The 16,728-nt window shown below is 42.8% G+C and overlaps 1 protein-coding gene across 2 annotated transcripts in view; it reads left to right on the top strand.

Annotated features, from left to right (window-relative positions):
* The window catches only part of HSF1 (heat shock transcription factor 1), a 46,719-nt gene that overhangs the window by 14,173 nt on the left and 15,818 nt on the right, over nucleotides 1–16,728 (top strand). For both annotated transcript variants that reach the window (XM_081952831.1, XM_081952830.1), the window contains exons 3-4: nucleotides 12,664–12,800; nucleotides 13,836–13,960. In XM_081952831.1, coding sequence (XP_081808957.1) covers nucleotides 12,664–12,800; nucleotides 13,836–13,960 — 262 coding nt within the window. The remainder of the gene's footprint in view (nucleotides 1–12,663; nucleotides 12,801–13,835; nucleotides 13,961–16,728) is intronic.

The raw sequence follows: 16,728 nt of genomic DNA, 5'->3' as shown, positions 1-16,728 counted from the left end.
ACCTGATAGCTTCGTCTTCCACTAAAAGTCTGCAAACGTGGTTAACTGTGCGTTGAGCAATAGGCACGTAGTTAATCTTTGCAACAGCATCTTTCCATTCATAATTCAATGAGTTAATGATGATGCTAATCATTTGGATATCATCGATTACATGGCCATTTTGTCTCAATTCACTTCTCATTCTTTTCAGTTTGGTCAAATGTCCACCAATTCGTTCACCAGGTTTCAACTTCGAACCATGGAACTCAGACATGAGCAAACATGAAGATTCAATTGAAACGGGCCTGTAGCAATCTTCCAAAATAGCCCATATTTCTTGGGCAGTTGCATCAGGTGGAAAGATACCTTGGATCTCAATTTCCATTGACATGAGCAAAGTCGTGATTGCTCTGTTTTCGAGGTCTCTTATCGCAGGTGTCCAGGGCTGAGGGGGAGGATTAAAAACCATGGAATGCGTGCCTTCTCTTCGGAGCAAGAGCGCAATTTCACTGACCCAGGCTTTATAATTCTCTCCTGACTCCTTTAATTTGGACTCACCAGTCAAGGGGGTGACTGTGAATACCTGCTGAGGAACAATTTGTTGCTCTGGTTGCAAATCTGGTTGTTGAACCAGGGGATGCTGGGGTTGCATCATTGGCCTTTGCGTGGCAACATCAAATTGGCTTCCTCGAATTCGCCTTTGGCTTTGCCCTTTTCCATCTAGGGAGGATTCAGCACCGCCAGGGGGTGTTGAAGACTTATCCTTTGAGGGCAAAGTTTGGGCTTCTGTAAAACTCATAGACAGATCTCTAAAAATCTGGTCCAACTGCTTCATCTTTTGCTGTAATAATTTTTCTCCGCCAGCAGATGGCAGTGCAGCTTCACTTTTTGGCTGCCTCACCTTTCTATACGTATGCGGAAGTTCAGTTGACTCAAAGGGACCACGTGACCTCGGTGACGTGTACATGTCTCTTTGTTCTGATTGACCAATGAACTCTGTGGGGTGTGTCTTAGGCTGTTGTTTTGAAGACAAGATGGCGTCCTCAGACATTTTGGGAGTGGGGGAGCTCCCCCTACTTCTCTTCATTTCGTTAAAGCATTCTCTCGCCTCCCTAGTATATTTTTCAAACAGCTTTAATCGATATAGATAGCTTTGCATTTCTTGCTCATCATTTGGGGAGATTTCATAAACTTTGCTTTCTGCGTGGGAGGATTGTTTCTCTGCCGGCAGTTGCCGTTTAGACTTTTGCCGTTCATTAATTGTATCTTGATAATGAGGGAGGTTTACTGACCTCAGTCCGTAGATCTTGCCTTCTGTAGCTCCTTCCCCCACATCTGGCTCGGCACCTGAAGAATCTTGCTCCTCTGTGTCTGAGGGAATGGATTCTTTCGAGCGCTTTCCATGTCCGTGTTTTTTTCTTTTCTTTCTCTTTTTCTCCGACATTGCTAATTAGGCTTAGTCGGTTATCTTTAGATAGCATGAAGGGAAAATACAGCCATAAATTGTAGCCATCTCAGCTACAGCCAATCTCTGCTACCAAGTTGTCAGGGGGAAAAAAATGCCCTGGGGAAATCTGAGATCAATGGACCGTGGCTGATTCCCTTCCGCATATCTTTTGAGATATTGAGAAAAATAAAAATCTTTAAAAGTATTCTAATTAATAAACAAACTTTAATAATAAAATAAAAGTAAATGAAACAGAAATAACTAATGGTTACATTTTGATAATGAAAGCTACGTCTGCCAAGCTGGCAGCCAAACAAAGAAGAAAGGAATTTTTGGAATGTGTAACGCGTGCGCAATAAATCACTTTCAGATAACATTTTGTTTTATGACCTGCGCAATAAAGCTTTCTTAGTTTAACTCTTGAGTGTCAGTTTAGGCAGTTCAGGCCTAGCAAACTTTTTAACATCGTGACAAATACATCAACAGACTGGTGGGAACATAAGCCTGAAAAAGTCACCGAAAATCAGATGGTCAAGATCCTATGGGATTTTCGCATACAAACAGACAAAGTACTGGCGCATAACACACCAGACATCACACTGTTTGAGAAAAATAAGGTTACAATCATAGACATCGCAATACCAGGTGATAGCAGGGTCAACGAGAAGGAACATGAAAAAATCGCGAAATACCAGGACTTAAAAATTGAAATTCAACTATTATGGCACAAACCAGCAGTGGTAATTCCAGTGGTAATCGGCACACTGGGTGCTATTCCAAAAGCACTGGAATGACATTTAAAACAGTTAAAACTTGACAAAATCACCATCAGTCAAATGCAAAAAGCTGCACTGCTTGGATCTGCACGTATATTACAAAAATACGTTACGATGTCCTAGGTCCCTGGGTGGGGCCCGACTAGTAATCAATGCCAAATCCGGCGAAACAACTGGCCGTTGTGATACAATTGAATAATAATCAGGTGACCCATAACAATTGCAGCTCTCTAACCGCTGTCCCAGGAGAGAGCCTGCCTATTTTTACAACCTCCCCAAATTTGCTTCTTACCTGGCATGCAAATTTTGTGAGGGGCCTCTGAGCAAAGGGATGGCAGAGAAGCTCTGACCATAAAAATAGCTGCCCCAGGTGGACGAGGCTTGGCACCGGAGTCTTGATGACTAGCGTCTCTGCTGCTGCTTATGCTAATAATCAGGAACATAATTGCCCAGGAGTCCTTGAATCTTGGCTTTTGCTGGACGGTTGGCAGAAGAAAGGGCTGAGACCCTGTGCTGGTGGTCCTGCAGACCCCCCTCAAGGGTGGGGGGTGGGCTCTTCATCCCAGCTTTTAGAAGGGGGAGGGGCTTTCTGGAGGATGGACCCTCCCCATTGAACTGATACCAAAGATGAAGGCTACAGCTAAGAGCACCATCCAAAAGGAGCTTTTTCCAAAAGGCGCAACTGGACTTCCTTGTTTTTGTTTTTTTTCTTTGAAAACGTTCCCATGCAAGAAGCTTCTTCAGTTCTTGGATGAGAAGCGAAACACTTTTGGAGATCACTTCCGGTTTCTGAAGGCGAGGGGCGTTGGCCCGCTGTTTGCTTCTCCGGTGGGCTCCTTTTAGGAGCACAGGCAGTCTTAGAGGGACCACCTGCTGTAGGGCGGCTTGCTGGAACCCCCCGGATAGGCTGCAGCCATGGGGGAGTTTCCAGTTTCGCCTCAGGAGCCGGGGAGCGTAGGGGGTGCATAGCAGCACCTTCGCTGAATGGATTCCGGAAGGAAAGAGTTAACTACATGCAGCGGCTGAAGTGCTGGAGGTGAGAAGTTCGCTCCAATCTGCTTAACTGCTTTTAATTGATGAGCAGCGGCTTTTTTGTAAGTTGTGGATTCAAGCTGTTTGAAGTAGGAAGATTGGAGGGGTTTTTTGCATTTTTTCTTCTACCCCTCTCAGGCAAAGCGCCATTTGCACTGTCTCTCAATCTCAGAATGGAGAGAGAGAGCAAAAAGTTTAATTAGCCACTTGAACTAACTATGTGAAAAGATTTATATCATAACTGCAAGAGCTGATTGCTGAGTTGTTTTGAAAGCTTTATGGAAGTTTTTAATGTTCTGCTCCTGATTCCAAGGGGGAGCCAAGATGGCCTGCTTCCGTCTTCTTCTTCCCACTTATAAACGAAGTCTGCCTTTTGAAACTACCTTTGAAGAAAGTCTGGCTTTATATTATCCCCCCTGAAGGACTCTTGGAGCCTCTTCTGTTACGTGGTCTTTCTGGATTTGGATTATTTGATTTTTTTTGTTTTTTGTTTTTTTGAGTGACTTCTTGGCTTGGAACTGTGACAGTGGGTTAATTTTCACTTTTGGATTTGCCTGTCTTCTCGGACTCGCTCGGCTGCGTGCTTCACAGATGCCATTTCTTTTGCAAAAGATTTATACTCTTTCTGAACTTAGACAATGGGGCCCAGAAAACCACCTACAAGCAAAGCAGTCTCGGCACCGACTTCTTCTACATCCAGTCCAACGATTCAACAGACAAACATTTTATCATTTTCACAAGAAAGGACTGGAGAGAGTTCAAAAGATTTATCTGTTACTCAAATGTTTCAGGCTCTTATACACGGACAAAATGAATTGAAAAAGGAGGTAGCAGATTTTAGAGAAGAGCTTAAAAGTGTGCAGCAACAAATAACAGAAAATAAACAGAGAATTGGTGTGCTGGAGGAGGGTGCAGCTGGGCTGGGGGAGGAGGTTAAGGCAGTCCAGAAGGGGAATATAGAATTGGAAAATTTTATGGCAAAGATAGAACTTGAAAGAATGTCCTTCTTTCTCAGATTCCAGAACCTACCAGAGACAGAAGATGAAGATCTTAAGGATATTATGAGTATAATTTTAGCAGAATATATTAAAAGAGATAAAGAATAGTTGTGGTGGGATATGGATCTGGCTTATAGGATTAATTCAGCATATGCCAGAACACATAATGTCCCAAGGGAAGTACATGTTAAATTTCTTAGGAAGACCACGAGGGATGAGATTCTAGGGGCTCAGAGGTGGGGACCACTAAATTATAAAGATAAAGAAATTGCCATTCTTAAGCAAATTCTGAAAAAAATAAGAGATAAGAGGAGGAAGTATTCCTCCTTATCAAAGAAATTATATAATAAGGGAATTTGGTTTAGATGGTTATTGCCAGAAGGAATGCTGATCTTCTGGGAGGGAAACAGAATTAGAATTAACACAGTTGTGGAGGCAGAGGCCTTCATTAAAAAACATAGTGCCCTCCTAGAGGGCAGAAATATAAGTAGTAGTGAAAAAGGCGACAATACACAAGACATGAAGGAGGGAGGGGCTGCGGCTCCGCCTGGGGACAGGGGGGAGGGAACAATAATAGAAAGACTCAGGTCACAAAAATAAATATATCTGGAATATCATTGTAATTGTTGATGTATTGGAAAGTGGTAAAAGAGATGATTGAACACATGGTTTTTTTTTTTTTTTTTTTTTAAATGTTTATTTATTTTTCTTTAAAAAGACAAGACAACACATAAGGTACAAGAGCAGGGAAGTAAAAAAAAAACACATTTTCATCAAGCATGTCGTTTGGTTACAAGTTTTTGTGCGATGGTTTTTACAATTAAGGATGCGTTCACTAATTATCCATTAAATATAGTTAAATATTTCATTGAGCATTGCATGTTCAAGTTACCATAGTATTCTTTCTTTTATGACAACCCTTATTTCTTTATCTCTACAATTATGTACTAGGTAGCAATAGGTCTTTATAAAATTGTATCACCATTCTCTCAAAGATAAAAGTGGAGATTAAGTCAAAGAAAAAAAGAAACTCATTACTTCATATAAGACATTTCTATTTTCCATTAATCTTAAAGTTTCCAATCATCCTCAACTCCAAATTTAATTTCCCATTATTATTTGTCAATCCATGTAGTCATTAAATATTTTAATCTATATTCACATCCATTGTTCATTACATCATCATTATTCCATTTTATATTATAAAATAGTCACCAGCCATAATCATACCTAACAGTTTAAATCATCTCACTCTTATATATTAAATACATTATTATTCTTATCTCGTATAAGTAAATGGTCTATTTCATAATAAAGGCTTAATATGTATAGAAAGAGAAAAGAAAAAAAAGAAAGAAAAAAGAGAGAGATTTTTTCAAAACATTAAGTATAACTTTCTATTATTATTACATATAAGATAGGGTAAAGAAAAAGAAAAGATTCACTTCCAAGTTTTTTTATCCAACCATTGATAAAACAAGTCCCATACTTTATAAAATTGCTCATCCTCTAATTCTCTAATTTCAAATGTAAGTTTACTCATTTCTGCACAGTTCATTATCTTCCGAACAATTTCCTCCTCTGTTGGTACTTTCTCATTTTTCCAGTATTTAGCAAATACAATTCTAGCAGCTGTTAAGACATTTATGATCAAATATTTCAAGTCTTTATTGTATGTTTCTGGTATTATTCCCAATAAGAAAAGTTCTGGTTTCAAGTCTATATGTTTATGTATCATTTTCTCCAACCACATGTGTATTTTAGTCCAGTATCTCTTAGCTTCAGGACAAGTCCACCACATGTGGTAATATGTGCCGGGTGTATGTTGACATTTCCAGCATTTTTCAGACTTATTCTTCGACATTCTTGCTATTCTCGATGGGGATAAATGCCACCTATAAAACATCTTATACAAATTTTCTTTATATGCAGTTGACATTGTCATTTTATAATTTTGAGTCCACAATTTTTGCCATTTTTCTAAATCAATCCCATGTCCAAAGTTTTTTCCCCAGGCTAACATAGTTCCTTTCACTTGTTCTTCATATAATTTCACCTCTAATAAATAATCATAAAATTTTTTAATTAATTTTTCATCGTTACCTGTTAAAATTTTATCTAATTCAGTCAGTTTATCATAAAAACCCTCATTTTTTCGATCTTCATTGTATCTAGAATGTATTTGCACATATGAGTACCAATTGAGTTCAATACCTTCTTGTTTCAATTCTTGTATAGATTTAAGTTCACCCTCTGCATTCAATAATTCAGCATATCTAACTGCTTCTTCCCTTTTAAATATTATTGGATATGAAAAGGCTTCAATAGTTGATATCCAGACTGGAATTTTCAAGTAGTGCAACCTCTTAACCTTCTGCCAGTTTAATAACAGAGCCTCTCTTATAGAATGGTCTCTAAAGTAACCATGTTTTTTAGTTCCTTTATACCATAAGTATGCATGCCATCCCAACAGCAAGTCATGACCTTCTAGATTCAAAAGCCTATCATTTCTTAGCATTATCCATTCCTTGATCCACATCAGACTAGCTGCCTGATAGTATAACTCCCAATCAGGTAAACCCCACCCTCCCCTTGATTTGGAATCTTGTAACAATTTACATTTTATTCTTGCTTTTTTCCCTTGCCATATAAATTTCAACACTATTTTATTTAATTCTTCAAAATATCCTTTCCCCAACTTAATTGGAATAGTCTGAAACAGGTATAACAGTCTAGGTAAGATATTCATTTTGATTGTTGCGATTCTACCAATCATTGATAATTGAAGATTCTTCCATTTCGCCAAGTCTGTTACAATTTGTTGCTTCAATTTAATATAATTATCTTCTTTGAGAGTGCTGCACTTGGCTGTTAGGTGAATCCCCAAATATTTAACTTTGTTTGTGATTTGCATTTCCAAATTTTCCGCCAATTCTTCTTTTTGTTTTCGGGGTATATTTTTTGTTAAAATCTTTGTTTTGTCTTTGTTTATTTTTAAACCTGCAACTTTTCCATACGCCTCGATTTCTCCTATCAGTTTAGGTGCAGATTGAAATGGCTCCTCAAGGATGAAGACTAAGTCGTCAGCAAATGCTTGCAACTTGTATTCTTCCTTTTTAATGATCATTCCCTTTATTTCTTCCTCTTCTCTAATCTTTCTATTTAGTACTTCTAATGTTAAAACAAAAAGCAGTGGTGACAGTGGACAGCCTTGTCTCGTACCTCTTTTAATTTCAATTGGATCCGTCAGCTCTCCATTTATCATTATCTTGGCTGTTTGCTTGTGATATATCGTTTGTATGGCTTGAATAAAATTCTTACCAAAATTCATTTGTTCCATTTGTTGAGTCATAAATGTCCAATTCACGTTATCAAAGGCTTTCTGCGCATCCAAGAAAATCAAAGCCATTTGCTTCTCAGAGTGGACCTGATAATATTCTAAGGTATTTAGAATTGTCCTTATGTTATCTCTAATTTGCCTCTTTGGTAAAAAACCATTTTGGTCCGGGTGGATAAACCCATTTAGGTATTTTTTCAGTCTCTCTGCCAGTATTGAGGCAAATAGTTTATAGTCTGAGTTCAACAAGGAGATAGGTCTATAGTTCTTAATTTGCGTATGGTCTGCCTCCTCTTTGGGTATTAATGTAATATATGCCTCCAACCATGAATTAGGTATTTTACTTTCAATCATTACTTCATTCATGACTTCTAGTAATGGAACGGCCAAGGATTTTTCTAATGTTCTATAGAATTCCACAGGAAGGCCATCCGGTCCCGGGGCCTTCCCATTATTTTGTCTTTTAAGGGCCTCAGTTAATTCCATCATTGTTATTTTATCTTCAAATATAGTTCTAGTATCATTTGGTATTTGGGGGAGTTTGGCGTTTTGTAAATATTGTTTCACTTCTTTCTCTTCTATGTTCTCTTGTTCATACAGCTTGGCATAGTAATCTTGAATAATTTTCCTTTTTTCCATATTTCCATGATGCAATTGTCCTTGTTCATCTCTTAGTTGTAGTATTTTCTTGGTCTCTCTTTCTTTTCTCAGTTTATAAGCCAGCCATCTGCCTGGTTTATTTGCATTTTCAAAATAGTTCTGTTTGGCGCCTCTGATTTTTTGGGCCAGGTCCTCCTTTTCCAATAGGTCAAGTTTGTGTTTTATTGTGTCCATCTTTATTTTAATCTCTTTCTTTTGTGGAGATTTCTGTAGTTCTTTTTCCAATGTGCTGTAATCTTTTTCTAGATCCTTAGACACTTGTCTTTTCTTTAAGTTTCTCTTTCTTATATAGTCTATTATCAAACCTCTAGAAAAGGCCTTCATTGTATCCCAAAGATTCTGTAAAGACGTATCTTCTTTTTTGTTTTCTTTAAAGAAGAAAGTCAATTCTTTTTCCATTTTCTTTACAAATTCTTTCTCTTTCAATATCCTGTTATCTAGTGTCCATCTCGATCTTCTTCTTTGTTGTCTCCAACCTATTGCCATTGGATTGTGGTCTGCCCAGATGTTTGGTTCAATCTCCACATCTAGTGCGCTGCTGGATATGCCCGTTGAAGCCCAAATCATATCAATTCTAGAGAACGATGAGTGTCTATTTGAATAAAAGGTATATTGTTTTTTAATGGGGTTCCTTTCTCTCCACACATCTTTTAGATTTATTTCATCCATCATCCTGAAGAAGGACTTTGGGAGTGTTTTTCTATTTTGTTTTGTTGTTTTGTGGGTCTTATAGTCCAGTTTCTGGTCTACAATACCATTGAAGTCTCCCATCATGCAAATGTCAGCATAGTCTAGATCAGAAATTTTCTTGTGAATTTTTTTATAAAAGTCATCTTGTTTTTCATTAGGGGCATAAATTCCAATTAGCAGTATTTTCCTAGCATTGTCCATTATTTCCACCATTAAAATTCTTCCATCTTCGTCTGTGTAGATTTGTTTCGCAGGGATTTTATCTTTAATGTAGAAGGTCACACCTCTTTGTTTACAGTCCGCTAACGAAGTAAAGTTTTTTCCCAGTTTTGGTTGTACTAATAAATGACTATTACTTTGTTGAATATGTACTTCTTGTAAGCAAATTATATCTAATTTTAATTTCCCTAATTTGTGGAATATTTTCGTTCGTTTACATGGCGAATTAAGTCCATTTATATTAATTGAGAGTAATTTTATTCCTTCCATCCTTATGTTTTATATATAGGATTTATAGCTCTAGTTGATCTTGGTTCCCGTTGTGCTCTACTCTCTACACCCCCAACAGCACCTTCTTCAATGTCAATTCCACCTACAGCACCCTCTGTCCTCTCAATTTCGGTTATGGGTAGATCCAGCAGTTGCACCGGTGGCTCTTCATTTCCAGGCTTCTCTGGCTTTCCTCTCAAATGTTCTGTGTAGAAAGCTTCTGCCTTCTCAATTGTATCAATTCTATATCTCTGTCCTTTCCATACAAACATGAGGCCTTCCGGAATCAACCATCTATAGTTAACTCCTATTTTAAGTAAGGCTGTAGTCAAGAATTGATATTTTCTTCTTTTCTCTCTCACCCGTCTTGGTATTTGCTTAAGAATTGCAATCTCCTTGCCTTTGTATTGCAGTTTTTTATCTCTTGTGTTTTGCAGGATTTGTAGTTTTAGTGCTTTTTTCGTAAATCTTACATGGACCTCCCTTGGGAGGGAGTTCCTCGTTGCATATCTTGTGTTAACTCGAAATGTCTCATCTATCCCGTCCATTATCTTCTCCTCAGGTATCCCTAGTATTTCTATGAGAATTTGGGATATTATTTGTGGCAGATTTTCACCCTTTTCTTCTACTATATTTTGAAACCTCAAAAAATATTCAGAGCGCTCCATCTCCAGTCCAATTATTACACTGCTTTCTGTTTCCACTTCATTCAATCTGGAATCAAACTCTTCGTCCCTCTTCTCTCTCTGCTTCTCTCTTTCAGCAATTTTTTGCATAACATCTTCTTGTTTTTTGACCCACTGTTGTATATCTTTTATATTTCTCTCTGCTTCGTCTGTTTTTTTTTCTATGTTCTCCATCTTCGTTTCCACATTGTCCAACTTCTTTACAAGTGTATCAAATTTTTCATCAGAGCTTGTTTGAAGTTTCTGTATTGCTTGCATAATTGAATCTAATGATATGGTCTTCTCTTTTTCCTGTTGGATCATAGATTGTATTGATCTTTGTCCTCCTGCCGGTGAGGAGGCAGGGGTTGTTGTTGTAGAACCCACTGGTGTTGGCTTTCTACTCATCTTGCTATTTTACTCTCTCTTCTTCTTCGTTTTGTGGTTCAGTCCAATTGCAGTTAACACTAGAAAAAAAAAGAAGGTAGAAAGGGGAAAAGAGGGAGGGGGGGAAATAGGGGAAGAGAGTGTATAGTAGTTAGATAAAAGTAATAGGGGGAGAAAGCAAGGTTTGATATAGGATATAAGAGAGAGGCAGAAGAGGGAGAGGGGCACAGAGAGAAAGTGAGTGGGAAGGGAAAGAAAAAGACAATCTGTATAAGAAAAATAAGGGTGGGTAAATGGAGCGGGAGGAGAGAAAGAAAAAAAAATGTATCTCTGTTATTTCAAGAAGAAAAAAAAAGGGGAAATAAGAAAAATGGAAAAAGAAAAAATTGCAGACCAAGGAAGAAAAAAAAAAAAAGAAGGGAAAAATTGTTCAGCGCTTCCAGGCTCCAGGACTTCAAAAAAAAAAAAAAGAAAGAAAGAAAGAAACAACACACGCACCAACTAGAAAAGGGAAAAAGTCATCACATCCCCAGGAGAATAGTATAAACACTTAATGTAATTTCCAAAGTCACTCCAGTTTTCTCTTATAAGTCTTCCAAGATAAGTTTCCAGACCTTACAGCTCCACAAGGAACAGCCTGCAAAAACCATCTGTGTTCCTTGCTTCTTATCAGGTCCTGACCTTGAATAAATGTCTTTTTCTCAAAATAATCCCAGCTGTAGGAATTGGCAACAATGTTTCAAAGTCCGCTAGATGGCAGTGTTAAAGTAACAGTGTTAAAATGTATCCAGTCCCTAGCCCCTCGAAGCGCTGCCTAAAAGAGAAAGTTAAACTCAGCACAAAGAGGAAAAAAATAAAAAATCTTTCAGGCATTAAAAGGTATATAAGAAAAAAGGCTCTGATAAAGTCGCTTTAAAAAAAAAAGAAAAAATAAGGAAGGGGGAGTTAAAAATAAAGAGAGCTTCAACCGCAATTATAACAACAGTAATAAAAGTCCCGTCTGGTTTCCAGTAAATAAAAGGGGAAGAACAAAAAGCCCAAATGGTTTCAATTAGCTCTATTCAAACCCGCCGCTAAGTCATCGGTTATTTTCTATTTCCTTTAATCTTCCAAATTAAGAGTGTCCTCTGTATAATTTAAGCAAAAAAGAAAAACTTTCTTCAAGTACTCTCACCAAACCACGGCATGCTTTCTCTCTCTCCTGCTCTTGCTTCACGGAGCCGTCAGCCGCTTTGGCAGCCCGGGGGCTGGCTCCTGACCGCAGGCAAAAAGGGGTTTCACCAGGGTTTCCAGAGACTTTGCGAGTGTCTCTGGGTCCCCCGGAATTTCCCCTTACCTCCCACTGTCTCTTCGGGACAGCTTGGGTCCAATGGACCGTCCAAACGATCAGGATTCAACGGGTCATCTGGAGTAACCAGAAAACCCGTGGTAGCGCAGCGACGCGTGGCTCCTGTTCCTCGATTGAACACATGGTTGATACAATGTATAATAAGATGCTGTTTCTGCTTATCTTTTATCTTTTGTTTTTTTTTTCCTGTAAAAAGTTGTGAGAATTGGAGAGATTCCTACCTCTAGCACGATGGAGCTGCCAATTTTTTTTTTGTATATCTACCTACCCTTTTCCCATAAATTTTAAAAACCAATAAAATTCTTTTAAAACATAAAAAGAAGCGAAACACTTTCAAGGAAAAAAACCAAGAAAGTCCAGCTTCCTTTGGGACAACCCTGACCGGGATGAAGGAGCATCTCCACAGGCAAAGAGCAAAGGGAAACGTAAATCCTACTCTAAATCAGGCCCCCCTGATGCTTCTGGGAGGCTGGTCTGGTTCGGTGCTGCTCTGACCTGCAGCCCCTGGCTATCTCTGGACGGAAAGGGTTTCCTTTAGTTACTTGGCATTTTGGAAAGTTGGCTCATCAAAACGGCAGCATTAGTAATCTCTGCGTGTCTTGGAAAGCAGAAGCATTCCACGCCTTGCAGGGGCAATTGATGCTGTACATCAGGGATCTCGAGCCCTGGCAGCTGTATGCGACTTGAGGACGTCAACTCCCAGAATTCCTCAGCCAGCATGGTGTTCTGGGAGTTGAAGTCCACAAGCCTTAAAAGTTGTAAAGGTTAGAGAGCCCTGCGGTACAAGACGGCCGAGTCAGCTGCTCCCATCTCCTCCGCTCTGGTTGCCATCTAGCTCTGCCTCCTGTGTTTCAGACGGTTTCCGAAAGGTGGTTCACATCGAGCAGGGGGGGCTGGTGAAGCCCGAGAAGGATGACACGGAGTTCCAGCACCCCCACTTCCTCCGAGGCCAGGAGCATCTCCTGGAGAACATCAAGAGGAAAGTCACCAACGTGAGTCTGCCCTGAGCAACCGCTGGCTGAGGTTCAGAGGAGCCTCCCTTCCCTCTTGCCTGGGCCCTCGGAAGGGTCTTTTCCCTGGGATGCCAATGATGGGGGGGGGGGGCTCCACGACCTGCTTCCTTGATGCTGGCTGGAGACAGATGCCTTAATCACAACCCCCCCCCCCCCATTCCTGGTTCTTCTGCTGGCCGACAGCTGAGCTGAGGTTGGCACTGGGTTGAATGTAATCTCTGAGGCAGCTAAAAACCTTCTTGGGAAGGGACTCTTCTCCTCCTGCACCCCCAATTACTCCTTTGAGTTTAGAATTGCTCTTCTCAGGAGGGTTTCCCAGGGGTATTCGTGGAAAGAAGAGGGGGGGGGGCAAAGAACCGGATTGCTGCTTCTCTTAATTTAGAATACTGAGAGCCATGCGGAGCTCTTTCCCCTCCCTCCACCGCACAGATCCCGTGTGGGTTAAGACCCCAGGGTCTCTCAGTGCAATAAGCTTGATAGCAAAGGAGTCCCCCCAAAGAAGCAACTCAACGTAACTCTTTAAGGGTCAGGCTGGCCTCTGTGTTTCTTACTTGTGCTCAGCGTGGCTCTGACTCTCCCCGCCCAGACAGAGAGCAGCCCCCCGGCCCCCCAGGGCTTCCTGCAGGAGGAGATGACCAGGCTGAGTTCATCCCCCCTCCTACCTGGCACCAATTCGCCTGTGATTCCCCTTTCGCAACCTCCTGACAAGCAAAGTCAACAGGGAAGCCAGATTCACTTAACAACCATGTCACTAAATGAACAACTGCAGTGATTCACTTAACAAGTGAGGCAAGAGAGTTCATAAAATTTGGCAAAACTCACTTAACAACCGTCTCACTTAGCAACAGAAATCCAGGGCTCAATTGTGGTTGAGGATTCTCTAGTATTTTTGAACTCTGTCCTGGTGCCTGACTTCTTGTGCCTGACCACTAGCCAGCTCTTTTCTCCTTTCCAAGTTGAGTAATGCCTTCCCCGCTTCCCTCCCTCCCTCCCTCCCTCCCTCCCTCCCTCCAGGTATCCAGCATAAAGAATGAAGATATCAAGGTCCGCCAGGACAGCATGACCAAGTTGCTGACCGATGTCCAAGTGATGAAGGGCAAGCAAGAGAGCATGGACTCCAAGCTGGTCGCGATGAAGCAGTAAGTACACGCCTGGAGGGGGGGGGGGTTGCTTTCCCTTCCTCTGTGTTGTAGCGCCCTCTCCTGGCAAGTGCCAGCAGAGTCATCAGCACCCACAAAAACTCTCCGGTCTTCTTGCCACCTTTCCTTCCATGACACAAGGTGACATTTGAAGAGAAATCAGGGGCAGGAATCTGTATATTCCTAAAACTCCCAGTCTTCTAACTTTTAAGTGGGCAAAATGGTGCCTTGTAGGGCAGTGGGTTTTCAACCCAGGTACCTCAAATGGGCTAACTTGCAGAATATGTCCAAAATTAGGGTCCCAGGACTCCTGTGGGCCTGAAATTAGGCCAGGTTTTAAAACATAAACATTTATGGCGTAATGTAATATTTCCTGTGCTGTGTAGTTCCGAGAGAGGCAAAGTCCCCTCTGAATGCATCCCTTGAGGGCTTCCCTTGAGTGCAGGGCAGGAGAAGCATGTGGAGAAATCTGGCCAGGAAATCCTTCCGAGAGGATAACCCAACCTGCCAGGGGTTGCCTAGCGCAATCAGCCATGTTGGAGGACAATCGGGGCAGCTCTCAGGGCTCAAAAGCAAAGGCCGCATCCAAAGAGCCCATCAGAAGCTCTTCTGTCAAAAGAGAGTAGAGAACCAGGATCAAGTTAAGTACAGCTAGTCCTTGACTTATGACCACAATTGAGCCCAGCCTTTATGTTGCTAAGTGAGACAGTCTTCTCTTGGGGCCTCCCAGGCTCAGGGTTGTTGTTTTTTTGAGTGCTGATAGTCCTAGAGTTACGACCGGTCACTTACAACCGACCCGAAAAAGGGGACTTAGGACCTGGAATTTGAAGAGCTGCCAGCTGAGCTGCCTCTGCCGTCACGTGATCCAATCTTGGGCTCTCAGCCACACAAGTGCAGTTCTACCAGCTGGCTCTGCTCCAGGGTCACCTCACCCTCAAGCACTTCTGGGCTTTGGCAAAAGCAAAACAGAAACAGACAACCAGCTAGTGGTTAGTTTGTTTAATGATTGTGGTGTTAGCTTAACAACCATGGATTCGCTTAACAACTGCGGTGATTTGCTTTACGGCTGCTGTAAAAGCATCATAAAATGGGGTCAGTCACAGGACGAATGAGTTTTGTGACCGAGGTGACGTAGGGCAGGCTCCGTTGCATTCCTGTGCCAAGGAGCGCCTGCATTGGAGGTGGAGGTGGGCTTCCAGGCCAGCGTCCGATATGAGATGGCCGCAGGAGGAGAAGCAAGAGGACGAAGCAGGTTTGGCCCCGACTCAGCTCAGCGGCAGGCGCTGCCTCCCCTCCGTCCATCTCCCTGCAGAGCTTTTGTGCTCACTGCTTGCTCAGAGTTCCTTTCTGAGGCCCTTTCCTTCCTCCTCCTTCCCTTCCCGTGGTTGGAGCTTTCGTCCCATAAACGGAAATCTACCAAGGAAGCAGGCGGTGATCCCTCGTGGGATCTGCTAGTTGGTCAGAAGGATGGGTTGGTGGGTCCAGTGGGCGTGGCCAAGCCTTCCTTCCACAGGAGCCTCTTGGGCTACCTGTGCCTATCGGGGCCCTTGTGAAAGTTGGCGCTCTGGGTCTCCAAAGAGCTGCTCCTGTTTCCTCCGGCCTCTCTTTCCCGCCTTTCGTTGGTCTTGGATCCCCCTTGGATCCGTGAGCCAGCAGAAGATTTCCTTCTGTGGTCTTACATCTGATCCCTTCTTTTAAAGGCTTCCGTTGGCTCCTCGGTCACAGAACGCAGCCCTCCGGGATGGGGCAGGAATGGCGGGCTGTAGAGGGGACTCCCCCCTTGAAGAGAGCTTGTGTTGCATCCTCCTCCTTCCTGGGGTCTGGACGCCATGAAAGGTTTCACCCAGTGGATCCAATCTGGTGGACAGGGGCGATGACACAGGGTGAGGCCCAGGGGGTCTCTCTTTCCAGGCCCACCACGGTGCCCCCAGTGCCATTGGCTCCCACAGCTGGACTCGATCAGGAGCTGCTCCTGAATATGCTGCCCCTGAAGGGAGGAGGGGCAGGGCTCTCTGCCCTAGGTGTGTCCTAGGGACGGTCTTTAGGAGGGGCCAATGGCTGGATATTCTGCTCCAGTGACCTGGGGGGGGGGGGGAGAAGGGCGCTGGGAAGCCAATCTCTGTGGTCCTCCAGGCAGGGAAGCCAGGCGGCTGCCTCCTGCCCAGGGCAGAAGTGAGCCCAGTCGTTGGGGTGAAGAAGCAGGATGGAATTGCAGGCAGTGACTTTCTCTCATGGGCTCCGAACATGCAGCTGACCCACCGGGACGCCAGGCCCTTCCTCCCTGCCAGGCGGCCCCTCCGTGTCCCCTGCAGCAGAGGTCTGGCTTTTCCATGGTCAGAGCCAACGCAAGCAGACCCCCTGCTCTGGCTGCCCTCTTCCCCCACAAAAGGCCTTGGCCCGGCGGGCTCTTCTGTGCTGCCCCAAAAGAAAGATGATGGATCACCACCTCTGCTGAGGCGGAGTCTGCCTCTGGAACCTTTGCTGGAAAGATGGAACAGCCCAGAGGAAAGCCAAAGTAGGGGGGCCCTTCCCCCCCCCCCACGCGACCTGGCTTGGGCCAAGAGGAGCCCCTGAGAGGGTCCCTGCTCTTTCTCAGCTGAGGGGCTCCTGGGCTTTGGAAAGGAGACTGGCTTTCCGGCCTTCTGCTGCCACAGGAGGAGTCTCATTTGTGTGTTTGGGCGGGGGGGGGGGGTGTTTCTGCCTTGCAGAAGTGCATGTCCCACCTTCATGCTTCCCCAAATGAATGGGGCTTACGATAAATCTAGGAA

Source organism: Natrix helvetica, assembly GCF_964273705.1.
Source record: "Natrix helvetica genome assembly, chromosome: 4".
Classification (NCBI taxonomy): Eukaryota; Metazoa; Chordata; class Lepidosauria; order Squamata; family Natricidae; genus Natrix; species Natrix helvetica.
This window is presented reverse-complemented; position numbering and strand designations above follow the sequence as displayed.